At 56.2% G+C, this 21,031-nt stretch overlaps 1 protein-coding gene across 6 annotated transcripts; it reads right to left on the bottom strand.

The window, feature by feature from the left end:
* Positions 1-1,427: 1,427 nt before the first annotated feature.
* Ubtf (upstream binding transcription factor) lies at positions 1,428-15,263 on the bottom strand. Of its 6 annotated transcripts, none has more exons than XM_021642762.2 (21): positions 14,839-15,263; positions 11,794-11,918; positions 10,344-10,519; positions 9,566-9,649; positions 9,323-9,478; positions 7,124-7,188; positions 6,748-6,868; positions 6,296-6,406; positions 5,813-5,946; positions 5,545-5,686; positions 5,210-5,251; positions 5,004-5,117; positions 4,753-4,908; positions 4,284-4,439; positions 4,086-4,196; positions 3,688-3,776; positions 3,399-3,588; positions 2,677-2,724; positions 2,507-2,578; positions 2,280-2,423; positions 1,428-2,194 (listed from the first exon to the last, which is right to left on the bottom strand). In XM_021642762.2, exons 2-21 carry the CDS (start codon positions 11,849-11,851, stop codon positions 2,069-2,071), a joined length of 2,295 nt encoding a protein of 764 aa, XP_021498437.1. In that variant the 5' UTR covers positions 11,852-11,918; positions 14,839-15,263; the 3' UTR covers positions 1,428-2,068. The 6 variants fall into 6 exon arrangements, with proteins under 6 accessions (XP_021498437.1, XP_021498436.1, XP_021498435.1 ...); XM_021642761.2 differs by lacking the exon at positions 14,839-15,263 and adding an exon at positions 14,268-14,406; XM_021642760.2 differs by lacking the exon at positions 14,839-15,263 and adding an exon at positions 12,978-13,110.
* Between the last annotated feature and the right edge of the window lie 5,768 nt (positions 15,264-21,031).

Raw genomic sequence — 21,031 nt, 5'->3', positions numbered from 1 at the left:
AAGGGCAAACGAACTGGCCTCAAGGGTTTTATGTCAAACCTGTTATTGGGTCACCCCTGCCACCCACTTAGTTAATTCCAGTGACCAGACGGAAGTCAAACCTTTGTTTTTCACTTAAAAAAAAAATAAGGGAAAACAAAACCTCCACAGCGGGCCTTAATCTGGGACAGACGCTTCTAAGCCACCCCATGGTACAGGTTCAAGTGTGGTGGTTATCGAAACCTATAAAATACTCCTTAAATATTAGAAAAAGGGGGAGAAGGGTCCCAGTGCTAAAATGTGCCCTGGGCAACCTGACAGCACCCCACCCTCACAGTCCTGTCTGTAAGAAATTTCCAATACTTGAAATGGGAGGAACACATGTCGCACTCAAAGCTGTTTTAAGTGAAAACACATTTCACTCAAGTGTAATAGTCCAGCGCATTGGAACAAGGAGATGGGGTTCTTTGTAAGCCCTCTCGGGAACCTCAAACCCTGGTACTGAATTTTAGAGTAAGGACAGTGTGTGTGTGTGTCTGTTCTCCATCACAGTCCAGGCAAATGTTTGCCTTCCAGATGACTGGCAGCCGGGCTGTACCCCACTTTCTGTGGAGTCTACTTCCCTAACCGTGGCTTTCATTTAAGAGGCTAAAGTCGGGGCCCGAACAAAACCCAATAGCATGAACAGAACAGGTCCTAACCAATTTAGTGAAAATGAGAATCAGCTAGGGTCAAGTGACTCGGCTTATGACGCAGAGGGACTAACCCCAGAAGGTCCCAAGCCACTGGCAATGGTTAGAGGGCCAGTTGCAGAAAGCACCTTCTGCAGCCCCTTCCCCAGATAGAGGGGTGGAGGCAGGAGAGGTGGGGCAGAGCTGAGACATCAAAGGAAATTGGAATGGCCGGAGGAGACATATAGGTGAAAGATCTCAGGACACTTCCTGAAGCCCAGCGACGTCCTCAGATCAGCCAGGAGACTTTTTCTAAAGAAAAGCTTTAAGGCTCACACCATTATCTGCTCCACTGTTTTCCTGTTGGACAGCGCAGACCCGAAGCAGCTGGGAGAAACCCGGACTTGGCAGAGGCAAACTGGTATAGGAAGCACAGGGTGGTTCCCATGACCTCCACAGTGGAGAGCAGGCACAGTGGAGGATTGCAGGGAGAAGGCAGCCTCGGCTCATTCCTGCCAGGGCCACCGTCTCCCCTGCCTTTGCCAACCCTTTTTTCACATTCACAAGGAGGCAGGTTCTAGGACAGACCCTTCCCTTACACACTCTCGCACTCCTGTGCCCACAGGTGCATCCATGCCGTCATTTATGCGCACACACGCCAAACACACAGCCTCCCCTTCATTCACATCCTATGCATATCAAGACCGTGTAAGTCTCAACCCCCCCCCCCCCAAAGCCCTCCCGCTCCCAGAAATGACAACAGAGACGGAGCCAAGATCGGTAGGAAACGTCTCGTTGACAGCTCAGAGCTTAAAAAAAAAATATATACACATATATAAAAAACACTCTGCCCCTCCCCTGCGTATGGGTCCAGGCAGCTCCTTCCTGCAGGGGCAGGGGAGAGGGACATGGATACTGCCTGCTTTCTTGGAGGCAGCACCCTTCTCTCCCCCCAGTTCAATGCGGGGGTGCAGGCGGCAAGCCCCTCTGGAAAGGAAGGGCTACCCTGAACATCCACCTTGATGCAGGCTACAGGTGTGGAGGGCCTCACCAAACTCTTTAGGACACGCTCCCACCCCCAAACTCCCCGGTCCATTGTCCATGCCGGAAAGGCAAGTGCAGAAGAGGGGCGGGTGGGCCGGTCCAGTGCTGGCTCAGTCTGATGGTTGCTGTCCCTGGAGAACCCCTGGAACTGATGACTCCAAAGCCGCAGAGTCCTAGCCTGGGCTCATGCAGCCTCCCAACCCCACTGATTTTTTTTTTCTTTTTTTCTTTTTTTTTGTTAAAGAAGGAAAGAAAGAAAGTGGGGGAGGCTGTGGGTACAGGGGACAGAACATAGGGAGACAAAGGTGGTCAGTTGGGGAGGTGAGCGCTGCAGTGGCTCTCCTTGGCTGCCTGCCCAGGGTAGAGGCTGAGCCTCAGTTGGAGTCAGAGTCTGAGGAGTCCCCTGAAGATGAAGAACTGGAGCTACTGCCCTCGGACTCATTGTCTTCATCCTCATCGTCATCCTCGTCGTCATCCTCGTCATCGTCATCATCTTCATTCTGGGAGAATGAAGAACCTGCTGTCACCACGGCGCCCTTCTGGTCCACAGTCCTCCCTCCCTTCCACCAGGCTCTGCCTACCCACCTCGTCCCCATCCTCGCTCTCATCCTCGCTGCTAGACTCAGAAGAATCTCCACCATCCTCAGAGGAGTCCCCATTCTCATCCTCATCTTCTTCTTCTTCATCGTCATCATCCTCATCTTCCTCATCCTCCTCCTCCTCAGACTCCTGTTAAGTACGGAGACACATCAGTATCCGGATGACATCCACTGTGCCAAAGACACCCACCCATCTTTGGAGGGGCTCCTTACCGACTTGGACTGCAGGGTGGTCCGGCTAGACTTGGGGTTTGGGCCTCGAAGCTTAGTCATGTTCTTACGTTTCTACCGGAAAGGATGGGAAAGGGAAGGGCATAGCAGTGAGTTCCAGCCCTTGCAGTGTCCCTCCAGCCTCCCCCCTCCACTGCCCTGCTCTCACTCACATTGGAGATATATTCTTTGTACGCTGCGCGGTCCTGAGGAGACAGGCTCTGGAGAGAGAGGAGCTGAGTCAGAGCCTACCCCACACTATTGCTGGCTACATACGCTGACATTCATTCACGTACCATCACTCAGCCTCCCATACTCTGGGTCCCTGCAGAGGTCCCAGGGGCTCAGAACACAGCTCAACTCTGTCACAAGCGCCCTTCTCTTGAATTAGCCCGAACTGCCAGACAGTTTCCATAGTAATTTCCCCCAACTGCTATGTCCAGATCATAGCTCCACACTCAAGGTTTCCCACACTCCAAAGCTTCCCCACGATTTCCAAGGCCTAGCATCAACCCCACCCGGACCCCAGTCTTTGAGCCATTGAAGAGGTGACAGAGACTGACAAAATTCTAGAACACAGAATTCCCACCATCTCTCTGGGTCTTTCAACCTATCTGAGTGACAGGCAAGTCTCCTCCCTGTACATCCCTGACTGTTCAAAGCAGTGGAGACACCGGAGACTGACAGCCTAGCCAGGACCTGGTCCTGGCTGGAAGAAAGGAAACGCAGTTGGCTTGAATTCTCTACTAACTATGCAACCTGGCTTCCTCAGCTTTGAAAGTGACAGTGCCCATTGCCCTGCAGGGCTTCCAAGTCACTGAAGAAAGCTATGAATGCAGGCCAGCCAGTACGAGGCCTCCCTTTCCCTTCCGAGGCTCCTCTGCCCTCTCCTCACCTTGACCCAGAGGTCCAGGTGCACCTTGTACTGTTTCTGCTGCTCCTCGGCCAGCTTTTTATAGTGTTCCTTCTGGCTCTGGGAGATGCGCTGCCAGCGGCTGCCGATCTCCACCATGCGCTCCTTCAGCGGCAGGTGGTTCAGCTCCCCGTTGGACAGCAGCTCCTGGGAGAACTTCTGGTAACCGTTCCTGTGGGGTGGGGTAGCACAGGACGGTCCGTCAGGGTCCTAAGCGAGCCCCCCCGTCCAGTCCTGCCCTCACCAGGACAGGCCCCAGCCTTGGGCTCACATAGGCGGCTTCTTGGGCTCTCCCTGGAACTTCATCTTCTTGGAAGAGTTCGTAGCGGCTGGAGGGGCCCGCATCTCACTCAGCTCTCTCTGTGGAGAGACGTGGGAAGGTCCCATTCACATCCACATTTCCAACCAGGGTCAGGGGAGAAACTGCCTGGGCTCTGACTTTTAACCCCAACACTCCAGAGGTTAAGGCAAGCTGGACTATTTTAAAATGGCTTTCTGAACTGAAGTTATGTCCCTCAGGAACCACCCAAGAGGCTATATCTCGACTCCCACCTAGCCTACGACAGGCAAGAAGTTAACAGACTAACTCAGGATCCCAACCAAAGCTGGCACTTCTGGCCCAGCACCCAGCACCTTTACACGAAAGCAGGCGGCTCTGGTCCTTCCTACCTCATATCGTTTTTGGTCTTCTGCTGCCTTCTTAATCCACATCAACTTCTCCTTCTTCTCCATGTTGTTCCAAGTCATCTCCATGGCTTTCAAGGCTTTCACTCGGTCATTCTAAGGCACAAACCAGGGGCATCGGCTGTAGGAGGGGTTCTGTTACTGGAGGGTACAAACTAATAATCCTTTCCCACTCCCTGCAACCTTGAATCGGGCCAGGTAGTCTCCGATGACACTCTGCTGCCAGATTTCCTCCGCTCTCTTAGGCGACTCGGGCAGCTTGCCCCGATCTTCGCGCTCCCCGCCTGGCTTCCTCTCTGACTGTGCCTTCAGGGCAGCCTCCCGGGCCTTATATTTAGCCTATAGGAAAGTCACGGGTGTCAGTAAACGGGCTGCCCCTAGGGGGCGCGCTAAGCCCAGCGCTGCTGGTTAGGAGGGCGGGGCCCCGGGCAGCACGGATGTCCTGCAGGCTCCGCCCCACCACGGGGCTGCCCTCCAAGGAAGCCCAGCACCCCAGCTGACAGCTTCCCAGCTTCCCGCCTTCCCGCTCTCTGGGCTCCTACCCCCGCCCCCAGCCTCCGAGCCCTGGCACACGCGTGCGCTGCACCCGCGGGGGCGACCCGGGCGGCCCTTAAGGGGAGATCGGTGCTGTGCTCTCCAAGGCCCGACCGACCTTCTTCTTCTCCGACAAGTCGTTCCACATGCGGGCCAGCAGGCGGGTCAGCTCACTCTCTGAGAGTTCCGGCCGCTCTTCCTGCAGCTGCCTTCTCTTCTCCTCTGAGAAGATGAACATGGCAGAGACCGGCCTCTTGGGCTTCTCGGAGCCACCCTAAGGGAAGCAGGGAGAGGGTCAGAAGCACAATTACCACTAGCCTCGATCTCCTGGGGGGCCCCCAACCCCCTCTGGCCGTGTGCGGCGCGCACCTTGCCGCCTTCCTGTGAAGGCTTCTTGGAGGCTGGACTGGTGGTCTGCTTTTTATTCATGTTCAACATCTTCTCCTCCCCAAGGACCCGCTGCTGCTCCTCCTCGGGCAGGCTCTGGGCAGGAAGAAGGGCAAAGGGCTGCAGCAGGCGGGCTCCTCAGACAAGACCGCCCGCCCAACGCGCCCTCGGTCTGCCAAGCTACTCACCTCCAGAAACCGCAGCAACTCTACCTCGTAATCTTTCTTTTTCTAGAAAAGTAAGGGGACTCAGTCAGTTGGGGATAGCCTCCATTACACAGGGCAGTCATCCTCAGCAGGCCCCTAGGGACTGGGTGTAACCTTCTCACCCCCTGAAGATGGCTGACAAGAGGCCTGAGCTGTGTCCTTTGACAGACACGGATGCTAAACACTGCACAGGCTGAAAGCAGGTGTCCAGGGCCCATGTAATCACTGAGTAATAGCCTGGCTGGGGCAAACCTCATGCTGGAAACTCCAAGACAGGACCCAAAGATTACGGGAGGCCTGGCCCCTGCCCTTCGCACCTGGTCGCATTTCTTGTGATAAGCATCCTTTTCCTTCTGGGAGAGCAGCTTCCACTGCTGGCTGCATAGCACCATGCGCTCCGTGCTGGGCACATCTTTCATGTTGGCCATGAGCTCTGCACAGTACAGGGAGTAGCTGTTCCTAGTAAATTCAGAAGGCACACCCATGAGCAAGGCCTTCTTGCTGCCCAACCCGGGTCCGAGTTCTTCACCCGCCCGGCTCCCTGGCCGCGCACTTGCCCGCCCACCCACCCAGGGCGCCACTCACGGAGGCGGCTTGGTCGGTCGCCCGTCGAACTTGTCCTTGAGCTGGCGCTCGGCCTTGGTGAGGGTAGATTTGGTGATGCCTTCCTCGCTGATGTTTAGCTCGGGATGCTTCTGGATATAATCACGCATAATCTCCTGCAGAGGGAGGTAGGGGAGCGGAGGGTAACGGGGTGTGGGGTTAGCTGGGACACCATAAGGGGGGAGAGCCGCTGGGGAGGGAAGGCAGGGAGCAAAGCTGGGGATGGCCGTGTGTCTGTGTGCCTGCTGTGTCATTTGCGGTATGGTGCCCTGCTCTGCCCTAGCCTGAGATCTCTCCGTGGGACGGGGAATTGTAAAATGGTAGGGGCGGAGGTGAGGGGCCCAACAGGCCCCTCCCTCAACAGAGGGTCAAGGAATGGCTGCCACCCGCAGAGTGCGGTGGCCCACGTCAGAGGGCAGAGGCTCGTGAAGAGCCGGATGGGGAGGAGCACAGCGGAAGCCTAACCTCGTACTCCTTCCGCTGCTCCAGGGCCTTATGAATCCATTTCAGCCTCTTTTTGTCCGAGAGCTGAGACCACTGCTTCCCCAGGGAGTCCTTCACCTCCTTCGTAGTGGCCTGCAAACCAAAAGCCGTCAGACACACACAGGCAGCCAGGGGCAGGGGAGGGGGGTGAGGGGCACAGAGGCCCCGCCCCCTCGGGCCACAGGCGGTCACACAAGTGTCCACCGAGGGCCAGGAGGGTAAGGTGGAGAGGCGGGATCCACCTCGGTGCGAGGGACAGGCGCACACACACACCCATTCACACGCCAGCTGGCCCAGGCCCTGTCCATGCAACCCCCCCTGGGGAGGGGCCTCCTCTCCTGCTCCCCTGTACCGTCCCCAGCCACCCGGCGCGGCTCCCCCCTTGCCACCGCCGTGTGCCCTCCGCTCCCTCTCCCCCTCGGCCAGACACTCACATCCGGCCGCACTTTGAGGTACACCTTCTTCTCGTGAGTATACCACAGTTGCTGGGGAGTTTTGGGCTTCTCGGGGATGTCCGACTTCTTAGCATTCTGGATAAGGTCGGGGTGATCCTCCCTAGCCAGGGGACCAGAGCAAGGGTCAGCAGGGGACACTGCTACGGCGGACCCCAGCTAGCTGCCCAAGCCAAGCCTTTCTTTCAGGCCTTCCCTGCGGGAGCTCAGTGGAAGTCGGCGGCTGGCAACCTGCCCCTGAGCCTGACAGTCTAGAATCTACACAAGACCTCCCTGTTTCACGGACGGTCAGTTCTAGTCTCCAGCCAGGATGCTCATCCTACCACACCCAGCGCCCCATGGCCCTCCTCTGCCTTACCTGAATCGGGCCAGGTTTCGCTCGAACTCCTGTTTCTCCCTCTGGAAGTCCTGAATATATTTCATCTGAGGGGAGGAGGGGATGGGGTCATCCAGGACCCAAGGCCGACTGACCCAGATCTAGAAAAGCCACCCTCCTGACTGCCGGGCCTCCTGTTATGATTTTGGATGTATGGCATCTGTGAGCTGAGCACACCTTAGGCCCGGTGACAATTAGCCAGGGGGACTTACAGCGGGCCTTCCAAACACCCAATCATGTCTTTTCATTTAATACAGAATGTCCCAGAAGCTGGGAGACATTGTATCCCCCACCAGCTGAACAGTAAGAGGCCAGGACGACCCACCCCTTTCTCTTGCTGCTGTTGCTCCCTCTTCCCGACCCTCTATTGGCAGCTGATGTTGGTCTGTCCCCTCTAGGGTGGCTAACTGCACCAGGAAGGCTAAATTCTGCTTCTAAGGAATTGTTGAAGGAAAATAAGTTCTTCCAACGCAAATCACATTCCAACACATGTCCTGAATTTGGTGTTTCTTCCCCAGCTATCAGCTCTGGGTCTCCAGTATTCCTCGTATTCTGGGTCACTATCCCCCCTCCTGCCTCTGATTCCTTCCTCTAGGCTCTTGGAGCCCCAGGCTCTTTTAGAACCCCTCCTTCCTTCCCCAGCCTCTTTCCTCAGGAACTCTGCTCTCTAGCAATATCCACTTCCCCTTCCTTTCTCCCTGTCCTAGAGGATCACCACAGCACTGGAAGGGACCAGAGGCTCACAAAGGAACCAGACCCCAACCCCCTCCTTGTAAGAAGCATCAGGTACAACAAGAGGCAGCTCATTTCTCTCATGCTTCCCAATGAAAACCAGAAAGAGAGCACAGCTTCCTCGGGGCAATCTCAAGCCACCTCAGCCAAATTTTTGGAACTAAAAGGCATCTCAAAGTTCTGGCTCACCCTCTAGACCCCAAATCAGGAGGAGTGAAGTGACTTACCTGAAGGCCCAAACACAGCCACTCAGCAACAGTCGGTAAGACAGGCACAGATCAGTGTGCCCTCGCTAAAGCTTTCTCCACTCAGTTTCTCTGTCCCTCCCTGAATCTGTTTCTTAGCCTCTCCCTCTCATCCCTCAGGGGTTCGGTGGTGTGTGTGTAGTCATGGTCCCAAGTCCTCGCCCATGGGGTCAACTGCAGCTCTGGCAGTTCACGCTTCACGTAGACTTTGGGTATCGGCCACAGGCAGCTAGTTTTTCCCAACCAAGCCTATTCCATTTTGGATTTAGCAACAAGGGCATAGGAGTGCTCAGACAGATAATTCAAAAAAATGGCTACCTGGTATGTCAGCTGATGCCATTTCTGAGGAGCTTGCTTTGTACAACTTTCTGTCCTCTGCCCTCCAGTGTGCATCTTTTGGACCTTGCTGTCCTTCATTCATGTCAATCCTCGACTGGCCTCATCACCACTATCTCCTCTTTGTGTTCAGTACTCTCCTCATCCCATCTGATTTTTTTTTTCTTTACATGTTCAATTCCCTTTAGTATTACTTTGCTTTCCTGTCTTCCAGGGAACCTCCTGAGCTGTCTCTGGCTTTACCCATCTCTGCCCAGGAGATCTGGACAACTTTTACCTAAAGGGAAGTGTCCCTGATAATCTAAACAGCAGCCCATTTCTTTACGGAGCAGCCCATTTCTTTACGGAGCAGCCCGAGGCGGGGAGGAACAATGTGCCCTTGTACCTAGGGAAGCAGCTCGTTGCTGTGATGTGGCGGGGAGAAGAGCACTGGAAGGCGTCAGAGGTTCCAAACGCAAATGTGCTCCTGCATTGTTAGTGGTAAGACCCAAGAGTCTCAGCATCCCTGTGCCCCAATTTCTTGCTCGCAAAGATCAGGCCAATCAACCAATCATTCCCCCTTCCTGGGGTCTCTCATCTACTCAAGTATGGAGAGGACTGCTGCCTAGATTGACAGGGAGTATGCTTGAGTGTGCATGTTTGGCTGTGGGCCACAAGAGCAGCATGAAAGTCTTCCAGGTTGTCCTCTGCAGAGGCCTAACTGACCATGCGTGAGCCCAGGAGGGGACAGATAACCACGGGCAGCCTCCAAGGAGGCCACGCCTTGCCGCAATGACACCCCTATCCTCCCCCCACTGACCTACCCACGCCAGCTGCTCCCACCTGAATGCACCTCTGCCCTCCCCCAACAGAGGCCCCCTCCCCCCACCTTCTTCTTCTCTGGAAGCTCCTTGTACTTCTTAGACAGAATCTTGGTCAGGTCCAGGTTGCTCATCTCGGGGTGCAGTTTCGCATACTTGGCCCGCTTCTCCATGAAGAAGCGGAAGTAAGGGGTGAGAGGCTTCTTTGGGAAATCTGGGTGTTTCTGGGACAAAGCAAAGCGGGGTTAGATCCCACCCAGCCTTTAGAGAGCTCTTCCCCGAGCCCTGTGCTTCTCCTCCTGGTAACTCACCTTGAGTTTTTTGCCTTTGTAAGGGTTTTTAACGTGTTCCTGAGCATCAAGGATCAGTTCTGTCAGGGTACGGAACTTCCTCACCTGGAAGCAAGGAGACAAGAAGGGAAATCGGGAAACGGCACTCCACAGTGTAGCCTCCTTTCCCAGGGTTACTGCTGCTCTCAGCCACACCGAGTCCACTGGAGGAGGAGACAAACCAACAGCCTACACCACAGGCAACTTGTGACCCAGAAGCACCAGCTCATGCCCGCCGCAGAGGCCCAAGCAGCTGGGACACACCTAAGGGCGGTCACGAGTGATTTTTTTTGAGTTGTTTTGTTTTGTTTTGAGACAGGGGCTTCTCTGCATAGTCTTGGCTGTCCTCTCACACTCATTCTGTAAACCAGCCTGGCCCTGAAATCAGAGATCCGCCTGCCTGCAGAGTGCTGGGATTGAAGGCGAGGGCGACCTGGTTGTTTCTTTTGTTTTTGAGGATGGACTGATTTCAATGTAGCTTCTGTACCCCCACCTCACTCAATCCTTAGAGCAGTTTGGGCAACAGAAGTCCAAAGCTGTAAGTATTCACGGCCACCAAGACCGTGGTAGAGCTGTGAGCTCTAGGCCGTTACTATCACCCCATTCCCCCCCTCCCCCGTAAGGCATGAATTAGAGCTGAGAGATGAACATGTGAATTCCTAGCCAATGTGACAGGTTCGCCTCGCTTTCCCCATTTTCTCTGAGATAAAAATACACGTAGATACATATTGACATGTGTCAAAGAGCGGGAATCAGTTACCTCGTTAGAAATCTCCACCCATTTGAGCTTGCACATATCTCCTGAAAAATCCTTAAACGCAACTTTTTCCCAGTCCATATGTGACTCTGTGGTCTTGAACTTGGAGCTGTCGTTGGATGGAAGGTTGTTCTTCATGCATTCCAGCAGAGTGAGCATATCTTCCTGGGACCAGCGGTCTGTGAGGCATGAGAGACGTCGTCACACCTGGCTCACGCTATTCTCCTGATCTGTTACCCAGCCTGGGTACTCATCTGAATTACTGCCTTTTTCCTTAGGCATTGCTCAGCCTTAAAAAAAAAATAACTGTGGCCACATGAGATTAGGGCGGGGACCCTGGACCAGACACCGCCACACTGGGCTACACTGGAAGTCATGTCTTGCTTACCCCAAAGCTATCGTTTCTAACACGCTAGGGCTGCCATGGGCCCCTCTTTGAGTGAAGCTACAGTAATTTGGGGCCCTGTGGATAAAAGGCTCATCAGAAAAGGCGCGAAGCAGGGAAGTAACGTATCCAAATGTGGTCAGGGTCTACATAGGTATCACAAGCATGCAGGGCCTGCCTGAGGCTGGGGTGTGGGCAATAAGGTACCCCCTGAAGTTGTCTCCCCGGCATAGATGGAGACCAAAATTAAAGACACACATTCCATCACCTTCAAGGAAGACCAAAGGAGACTTTTTCTGGCCATTAAGAAAGTTGGAATTCAGACCCTAGAGCCACACACAGCAGCTCTGAGGAGAGGCATGCGGGTGGGCAAAGTTCTCAGGGCCTTGCACTCTGGAGAACCCCAGAATTCCAAGTTGCCAGGCATCTTGGCCCAACTCCTCAGGAAGGCAAAAGGGCATCTCAGGCCAATTGTTTGCAGCTGCTAAAGTGCAGCTCGGAGCCTCTCTGGAAGGTGGCTGCCCTGGAAGCTGAGCTGGGGGAATCCACGGCCAGGATGCAAAAGAGCTCTTGACTTTCATTTGCATCTGGTAACCTGGGCCAGGGTTTCGGCAGAGAGGGTCACATGGACCTTTAATCCTCTCTCCACTAACATCTCACAAGCACTGCCCAGATGCTCAGCTTCATCCTACCCTCCACTTCACAGACATTTACTGAAGAGGGATCTAGTCATCTATGTAATTCCTACGCTTGGGGCACTAACCCACCAAAATACTCCTCCCCAACTTCTAACCTGCCTCTGACAACAATCTTCCCCTATCCCTACTTCAGGCTACCTGGGACCTCAAAACACAAAAACAAACAAAAAACAGAAACCAAAAGTTCTAAGGTTAAGACCAAGTAGTTTGGATTTGGCCAAACCCTCACTGATGGATGACTGACTGGGTAAAACTTAAGACCCCCTCTCCCAGGACACAGACCACAGCCTAGAGGAACCTTTTAGAAGCTGTTGAGTTCATGTGTGAGAAAGGACAAGTTTATAGAGAGCTGAAGCTGTGGGGCCCTTACCTTGGCCTTTGGGGGCGGCCATTTCCAGGTCTGTGGGGCAGTCCGCTTCTCCGTTCATTCTCCAGCTGTCCAGCCACCTCCTCGGTCGCGCTGGCCGGGCAACCCGGGGTCAAAGCCACCTCACCCTTTCGAAGAAGACACCAGATCCACTCAGGTAGGCTGAGAGTAGAGGGGGCTTTCTATCCCACCCCCTCCCACAAGGGGAGGGGGCATAGGTCCACAGGCTCAGCAAGCCTCCACCAGGAGGCTCACAGACTTCATCGGTGGGTGTAGGAGTGAACCCGAACCCCTCTTTCCTGCCCCAGGCCCCAGCCTTTACAGTCAGGCTGCGCCGCATGCGCCCTCCCCTGCCCACGCGAGAGACTGCTCCCAGCTCCCGCGTGCAGCTAGCGCCCGCCCTCCGGTCTCCTTCCCCCACCCGGGCCAAAAAAAAAAAAAAAAAAAAAAAAATTCTCCTCCGCCTCCTCGTTGAGCGCCCGCCCCGGGGAGGCCCCAGGCTGGAGGGCGGGGGAGGAAGGGCGGGTAAAGGGCGCGCGCGGGCACGAGAACGGGCACGCGCCCCAGTCTCCTCCTCCCGCTTCCCCCCGGCCGGTTCCCCCCGCCTCCGCAACCCGGCGGGGACCCGGACGCAGCGCAGCCGCCGCCAGCCCGGGAGCGCAGCGGCCGCACCGCCCCCGGGGACCAGATCCGGATTCCCGCTGCTCCCCCCTCCCGGCCTCACCAACGCGGTCCCCGCCCGTCCGCGCAGGCGAGCAGCCGGAGAGAAGCGGCCTAGCCTGTCCCCCGCCCCCGAGCCACCCCGGGGCCGGAGACGCCGCCGCCGCCGCCCAGCTACCTCCCGATTCGCACGGAAGAAGCCCGGCGCAGAGGCGCGACCGCGGCGGGAACGGCCTCCTCCTCCTCCCCGAGTCTGCGGCCCAGCCCTGCCGGCGCCCCCGCCCCGGCCTCCGGGGAGCGGAGCCAAGCAGAGGGCGGGAGGACGGCGGCCGCGAGGCGGGGGCGCTGCGCTCCCGGGCCCCGCCGCCCCCTCCGGCGGCCGGAGAAGCGCGGGCTCCTCCGCTCGGGGCCTCGCTTCCTGCCCTTCCCGCCCCGGCGCCCTTCCCCGTGCCCCGGTCGGCCCGGCGCCTGCCGCGGCTCGCTCCCCGGCCCCGGCCCCGGCGCGCGTCCTCCGCCGCCTCGGTTACCCGGCGCAGCGCGGCCTCTGAGCTCCCCGCTCCGGCGGCTCCCTTCCCGGCTCTGAGCGCGGCGCCCTCCCCCGCTCGGCCGGGCACAGCCGCAACTCCCTCCCGCGGCGGCAGCGGCTCCTCCTCCGGGCGCGGCGGCGGCGGCGCTGGGGCGGCGGCTGCTGCTGCTGCTGCTGCTGTGGCGGCGGCGGCGGCTGTGGCTGCTGCCTGCTGCTCCTCGCGGCGAAAAGCACAAAGCACAGCGCCCTCCGCCTGCAGGCAGCCCGCCCGCCGCCCGCCCGCCCGCCGGCCCCGGCCTCAGCTCGCACACCCCCCGCCGCCGCCGCAGCAGCAGCCTCCGCCGCCGGAGCGGGGAGGAGGAGGAGGGAGAAGGGAGGAGTGAGGCGCGGGAGGAGGGGTGGGGGGAGCGGGAGAAGCGGGGCAGCGAGCGCGTCCTTCCCCGTAGAGCGCACACCGACCCCCGGGGAGCGAGCGCCCGCCCGCCCGCCTCGCCGGCTCCGCTCCCTCCCACAGCCTGCCCGGGCGGGCTCCGCGGGGGGCAGCTGGGAGGAGGGGCGGGCGCTGGGGGGACCCGGGCGGCCGAGGCGGAGGCAAGGAAGGAGGGGAGGGGGGTGGTGGTGGTAGTGGCGGCGGCGGCGGCTGCTGCTGTGGCTGCCGCCGCCGGGGAAGGGGGGGGGCCGGGGTTAGGGAGACACGCAGCCGCCCGGATGGCGGCGGTGCTGCGAGCCGGGGCGGGCGGCGGGAGCGGCCTGGCCAGCCCCGCGAGGGAACTGGCAGGCTCGGCCGGCGGCGGGCGGGCGGGCGGGAGGGAGGGCCGAGGCGCGGCGGCGGAGAGGGAGCCCGGCGAGCCTGGCGGGCGCCGGCGGCCCTGGCTCCGTAGCTCTCTTCCAGGTTCGGTCTCCCGGCCCCTCTCCCGCCTCCGAGAACCGACGCTACCGACCACCCCTGGTGCCCCTACCCCACCCCAGAGCGCGGCCGCCAGGCTCGGGGGCCCGCCTCACGCTCCCCGATCGCGGCGCGAGGTCTCGGCGCCTACCCCGCGGTCGGTCCCCTCGGCGCCCCACCGGCGCCCGTGGAAAGTTCAAACGGGGCTCCCGGTCCCCGAAACCGAACAACAAGAGTCGTTCCCACACCACCCACCCCCTCGGTCCTCCTCACGGCCGCCCCCCGGGAGCCGGTTCAATCCAGCCCGGCGCGGCTTCCCCGGGCCTCTCCCCGGGCGCGTGGAGCACGGAGAGCGAGCAAAGCCCTCTTCCCCCCCGAAGCCCGCGGCCCCGGGGCTCCGCTTACCGAGCGTGTGGGTGCTGGCGAGCGCCGGGGGGGCGCCTCGGCGGCACGGCGGGGCGGGAGGGCCGAGCCGCAGCTGCCGACGCCGGGGCGGCGAGTCTCCAGACAAAGCCCGAGATGGCGAAGCGGAGCGACGGCTAATGGCGAGCCCCACGCGCCGCGCTCCGCCCGCCCCGCTCCGCCCGCCCGCCCGCCCGCCTCGGCGCAGCGCGGCGCCGCTCCGAGCGCTCGCCCGTCAGAGCCGCCTCGGCGCCGCCGCCTCCCGGGCCGTCCCCGGCCTCGCCTGGCCCCTCCGCCTCCTCCGGGCGCCTCGGCCTCACCCCTTCCCTCCCACCGCTCTCGGGGGCTGCGCGGAGAAGTTAAAAAAAAAGGGGGAAAGGAAGAAAAAAAAAGGAATAAGGGAAGGAAAGGAAAAAAAATTGTTTTTCTGTTTTTTTTTTTTTTCTCCCCCTCCTCCGAGGCTAGACGTGTTTTTCGATTTCGACATTTGGCTCTTTTTTTGGTTTTTGTTTTTTTGGGTTTTTTTTTGTTATTTTTTTTTTCCTTTCCTCTCCTGCGCCCAGCTCGCACTCACCTGCGGGGCCGCCGGCGGGGCTGGGGGCGGGGGTGGCGCGGGGCCGGAGCCTCCCGAGCGCGGGTTGAAAGCCAGCCAAGCTCTGCAGCGCCCGACCCGGGCGTGGACGCCGCCGCCAGTCCCCGCAGAGAAATCGTCCTCCTACCCCCGCCTCCATCGCTCTGCGCCTTCTCTTCCAATCAGCCGGTCGCTTGGCGGCTCCTCCAGTCTCCGGCCGAGCCAGCTGCCTAGAGCGAGCTCCGCTCCATCTGCTCGCCCGGCTCCTCGCTCTCCTGCCGGGGCGGGCGAGGCGGCTCGAGGCCGAGGGGGGGATCCGCGAGGCTGGCTGCTCCGGCTCCCACTGCTCCATCCCCGCTGTCTCCTGCCTCCTCGCCTGCGCTTGCTTTTTTTTTTTCCTTTTTTTTTTTTTTCCTCCAACTCTCCCCTGTCGCCGCTGGTGTGTGTCTGTGTGTGTGCGCAGCTTGCTGCTTTTTTTTTTTTTTCTTCCCCCTTTTTATTGCTTTGCTTTTGCAACCCTGAAGCTAAAGCGGGGTGGGGTGGGGGGAGAAGGTGTTACGAAAACGGGGGTGAAAAAAAATTTAAAAAAATATAATTAAAAAAGGACGCCCCTAGGTTTTCAGCGCCAAGAGCCACCCGGGGGTTGGCTCCCCGCCTCGCTCGGTCCCGGTGCCCCGCACGGGCCTTCTCGGTTCCCGAGCGGCTCTCTCGGGGCTGTCGGTGCGCACCCCGGAGGAGTTAGAGCGGAAAGTTCTCCCCCGGGTCGCGGGAGGGTGTCCGTGGGGGTTGGCGGAGCGGCCGGCCCTTCCGTCCCCGGCTTCCGTCACTAGGCCGCGGCCGGGCTGGGGTTTGGAGCGAGATCCCCGGCGCGTTCGTGCGAGAGCTTGGGGTTGGGGGGGGACCGGGAACGGAGCTTCGCGCGTCTCCCTGCGCTCTCTGCCTCCAGCCGCCTGCTAGCTCCCCCTCTAATTTCTTTTTTTTTTTTTTTTCTCCTCCTTTCCTTTAATCTAATTTCTTCCAACTCCACCTTTGTTGTTACCGGCGTCACGCCTGGATCAGCCAATCCCCTCTCCGCAATCAGCCTGTCAAAAAGGCTCGGCCAGCCCCGAGAAAGCAGGCCGCGGGCGGCGGTGGAGAGCCGGGCGCCCCGGGCCTCGGGCAGGACCCGCGGCCCGGCAGCACCTCCGGCCTTCCACCCTCCGGCAGGTCCGCTCTCCGGCCTCCCCTGCTCGGCGGAAGGGATATCGTTAGAGGTCGGGAGGCAGGAGGCCAGCCCACGCATGGTTGGTGCCATTGCTCCTGGAGCTGCCCACAATAACGCCGCTGTTGCTCGCCTCGCAGCCAGCCGGGTCGCGCGCTCTCTTTTGGGCTGTTCCTTGGCACGCTGCCTTCCCCATCCACGGTGTAGCCGCGGGTGTAATTCCTCTTGTCTCCTGGGAAAAAGGAGACTCCTTTCCCAGGACTTCCCACATCTCACTTTTGCCACGTGGCATGAAGTGAGAAGTCTGATGTGGCCGGTTTTAGAGGCACAGCACGCAGGCGAGGTACCCCGACCACGATAATTAACGAAGTTTAGGCTTCAAGGCCCATTGCTTGGAAGGCCTGCTGAAGAGTCTGTTCTCAATTTTTTATTTTATTTATTTGTTTCTGAGACAAGGTTTTTCTGTCTAGCCCTGACTTCCCTAGAACTTGCTCTCTAGTATAGGCTGGCCTTGAACTCACAGATATCCACTCTGCCAGCTGAGTGCTGGAATTTTAATATTTTACTTTTTATTAAAAAAAAAAAAAAAAAAAAAGGTCCGGCCTGGCAGTGGTGGCATGTGCCTTTAATCCGAGCACTCAGGAGTCAGAGGCAGGTGGATCTCTTTGAGTTCAAAGCCAGCGTCGTCTACAGAGTGAGTTCCAGGACAGCCAAAGGTTATATCTCTGTAGATATCCTGTCTCACAAAAAAAAAAAAAAAAAAAAAAAAAAAAACTTAGATTTAAAAGACCCAGGTGTCTGGGCAGTGGTGGCATTTGCCTTAAATCCTACCACTGAGCAGGCAAGAGACCCTGGGGCTGGGGGGGTCCGGGAACGGGGATCTTGTCTCTCTAAGGGGTCCAGGTGTCAGCCTTGAAGGCCCATGCCTTTGATCCCAGTGCTTAAGAGCGCTAGGTGGATCACTGTGAGTTCAGGGCCAGCCTGACATACACTGTTGACTGCAGACTACCCACTCTTTTTTCCTACCTAAACTTTCGTTTTATTTTAATTATTTATTTTATATTCGTTAGTGTTCTGCCAGCGTGTGTGTTTGCGTGGGGATGTTAGATTCCCTGGAACTGAAGTTACAGACAGTTGTGAGCTGCCGTGTGGCGCTGGGAAGTGAACCCAGGTCCTCTGGAAGAGCAGCAAGTGCTCTATAAACCACTGAGCCATCTCTAGTGCTTTCCCCTGCCTCATCTCACCCCAGCTTTTTAATACTGTGTGAGTTTGGACAAATTCTATGCTAACCATATGCCATTTCCATGTCTGTATACTTAGAGTGGGAATCCCCTTCCTCATCAGGGATTGGAGGGTTGAGTGAGATGATGTATGTAAAGCTTTATCTCTCCACATGACGATGACCACAGTTTTTCAACTAGAGAGGCCCACCCCGACGAACTTCTGAAAGCTCCACGGACAGATCTGGAATGCAGGTATTCTGGCTCCTTGCCCTGAACTTCTTGGCTGGGCCAAGGGGCTTTTCGGTAAAGTGCTTTGGAATAAAACAGGATGGGCATGACTCACAGGGACTATCATCATTGATTCCTTGGGCAGCAAAAATCATGGCTGGCCCCTTTCCCGCTTGGAGGCCATGTGGCTTCTTTACCTATGTTGGGTTACCGGTGAGGTCCTGGGTCCGAGCTTTGCTCTACAGGCACAGAGAGAAAGACTCGCCCTTGGCCCTTATTCTTTGCCCATTTCCGTTTGTCTCCTCCCTCTTCCCAGCTTGCTGGCAGTTGCCTTGGAGTCCAGCCTTGGCATCCCATAACCCCAGCTAGCGAGGGACGGCAGCCCTGACTGGGCTCTGTACTTGGCTGCAGCCATTCTCTGGGCTGCCCAGTCCAAACCCAGGCTCTCAGGAAGTTCCTTGAATGCTTTAAGCAAAATACAGTAGTTGAATTCTGTTACACGAAGAAAAATAAACTTTCAAAAGATTCATTTTTTTATTTATGGATATGTGTGTATCTGTATATGAGTGTATGCGCTCAGAGGGTGGAATTATAAGTATGTAAGTGTAAATAATTATAAGTCTTTATTGAAGCTGGAATTACAGGTGCCGTGGAAAGCTATATATGCACACATACAAAAATGTTTCCAGTATCTAACAAGCTCACTCAGACAATACTTTCCTCCAAATGTCTTAAGCATTCTAAGGTCTATCTCCATGGCTATGATTTGGCAGATTACTTAAGGTTCCGTTGCATAAGTACGGCACAGTTTATCTGTCCTACCGTTAATGGTCATCTAGGTTGCAGCCGGGTTTTGTGTGCATGTTAAATTTTACTTATTATAATGATGTGCATAGGAGGTGGGAGGAGCACAGCATACCATGACGTGCGCGCGGAGGTCAGAGGGTAACTTCCTGGAGTCGGCTCTCTGCTTTTACCTTTTACATGGACTCTGGAGATGAAACTCGGGTTGACCTGAGGTCCGATGCCAGCACCCTTGTAAAAGCTGAGTGTGGTGGGCGTGATCCTCCACCTGGGACTAGGAGTTCGAGGCCAGCCTGTTCTACAACCCAAGTCCAGGACAGCCAAGGTTACACAGAGAAACCCTGTCTGGAAATAGAGAGAGACCTTGTTAAAAATAACATACACACACAACCAACAAATCAAGCTGTAGGGAACATTTTAATGGCAACTTCTTGCCATCACATGCAATATTCACAAACACACATACAAAGGGATGTACAATATATTGATTATTAGGTATTACCAAGTAATTCCCTTTTTTTTTCTTTTGGCAACGGGAGGGGGAGTTGTTTGTTTGACAGATGCAGCTTTTTTTTTTTCTTTTTTTTTTTTTTTAATGTTTTTTCAAGACAGAGTTTCTCTATGTAGCCTTGCCTGTCCTGGACTCACTTTTTAGACCAGGCTGGCCTTGAACTCACAGAGATATACCTCCCTGAATGCTGGGATTAAAGGCATGAGCCATTGGGCCCATCTTGGAACTCTGTAGAGCAGGCAGGCCTCGATCTCACAGAGATCCACCTGCCTCTGCCTCCCCAGTACTGAGACTACAAGCATGCGACATCACACCTAGCTCACACCCATCTTTTTATGTATTTGCTGCTCATCCAGAGGACAGAGGTTTAATCCCCAGCACCCACCTGGTGGTGCCTCACAACCATCTGTAGGGGATCCAACCTTTTTTCTTTTTGGCTTTTCAAGACAGGTTTGTTTTTTTGTTTTTTTTTTTTTTTTTCTGTGTAGCCTTGTGCAGGCTGTCCTGGACTGGCTTTGTAGACCAGGCTGGCCTCAAACTCACAGAGCTCTGTCTCTGCCTCCCCGAGGGCTGGGATTACAGGCATGCGCCACCACACCCATTTCCAAACGCTCTTCTGACGTCTCCAAGTACCAGGTTTGTGGTTGGTACACAGACAAACATGCAAATAAAACATTTATGTACAAAATAACTTTTTTTTTTTTTTTTTTTTTTAGTTTAAAATAGTTTATTTACTCATTGACAGCTTCACACACATATACAATGTATCTTGATCATATCCCTGGCTTCCCCTCCCACACTCCTGGATACGTGAGACTTTTTTTGTTGTTGTTATAGTTTGTTTTTAATGTTCTATAGACCAGGCTGGCGCGGGACTGGGAGATCTGCCTGCCTCTGCCTCTCAAGTGCTGGAGATTAAAGGTAGGAGCCACCACCGCCTAGGTAGATTTTTTTATTTTTAGTATGACAAATACCCAGGACAAATTCGGAAACAATTTAAATGAGGCTGGAATGGTCCCATCTGCTCACTGGAGGCAGAGGACATTAAGAAGTTGCTCAGCCAAGAAGCTGGGAGCTTCGGAATGAGGGGAGCCAATGACGCATCGCCCCTGAGTCCGGATGCCTGGAAACTCCCTGGAGACTTACTGTTGTGAGTCCCCGCAGCTGGATGAGGAAGCCGGAGTCTGATGGCCACAGACAATGGCAGCGGTTACATTGGCCCTGTTACCAGTTGTTGTTGGCTGGGCCCAGTGGTGGACATTTTGGTTTATGATACGTAAAAATGTTTTTTGTTATAATCCCAAGTGGGGGAATTTTAGTTTGTCCACACCTGTTAATTGTCTGCCAGCTGGTATTAGCTGAATGCTGAGGACTTTGAGGGATACGAATAGGATAGCCCAGAGGAGCAATGCGCCCCTGCTTGCTGCTGGTTCGTCCTGATGCTCTGTTTGCCATTTGCTGGTTCCCTGGATTTCTAGATTTCCTGATGGTGGGTGTTGGTATTGCCCCCTAAAGAATCCTATGACCCTACCCGGCAGGAAAAAACAAAGAGGGCTATGTCCCCTTTCCCTTACAACCTCTCCTCCTCGTCCCCCCCAAACCCCATACCTGAGGTTGGGAGGATAGAAGGGAGGTATAAGCTTTAAGGAATCCCCAAATAAAGTAGCATTTGAAAAACTAGTGCCCACAGCTGGAACCTCATGCTTGGTGCCACTTATTAGCATTATTTTTTATACTATTTATTTATTTATTGCTTCATTATACCTCTTCCTCCCTTCTCTACCCCAATCCCTTCCAAAACCCCAATACCAGGTAGGAGAGAAAGGAGGTTAGTGGGGAGAGGGGTGGAGTTCTTTTTAGCTACTTCCTGCTGTTTAGGGTCATCAGGTTCCTTAGGGCAAGTTTAATCCTCATTTCAGGAGATCGCCAACTCCTTCTTGTCAAACTGCAATATAACAGCCATCAGGAGCGGCAAAGGGGGACGGAGGTTGGGGGGGGGAAGCAACAGCAGGCTTCTTTCTCATAACTCTCTTCCCTCTCTGGGCCCTGGCATGCATTCTTTCTGCAGAGTCCTCAGATTTAAACTATCTGCAGCTGGCAAAGGGCCCCTCCCAGACCAAATAGTTTGCCGCTGTGGACAGTCTGAATCAGCCCCACATCCTACACCTGGCATCAAAACAAAAGCATGTTCATCCACAACATGGCCCTCCTCCCCAATCCCCCACCCAC

The sequence above is a fragment of the Meriones unguiculatus genome, chromosome 7, assembly GCF_030254825.1.
Source record: "Meriones unguiculatus strain TT.TT164.6M chromosome 7, Bangor_MerUng_6.1, whole genome shotgun sequence".
NCBI classification, from domain to species: Eukaryota; Metazoa; Chordata; class Mammalia; order Rodentia; family Muridae; genus Meriones; species Meriones unguiculatus.
The sequence above is the reverse complement of the archived record's forward strand: the minus strand, read 5'-3'. Positions and strand labels throughout refer to the sequence as shown.

Excerpts from the sequence above, each read along its gene's own strand:
- Ubtf (XM_021642762.2), bottom strand. The coding sequence starts at position 11,851 with ATGAACGGAGAAGCGGACTGCCCCACAGACCTGGAAATGGCCGCCCCC. Across the intron at positions 4,909-5,003 it reads CTTCACAGGAAGGCGGCAAG|GGTGGCTCCGAGAAGCCCAA; the intron begins GTGCGCGCCGCA and ends TGCTTCCCTTAG. Across the intron at positions 2,725-3,398 it reads ACCTGGACCTCTGGGTCAAG|AGCCTGTCTCCTCAGGACCG; the intron begins GTGAGGAGAGGG and ends CTCTCTCTCCAG.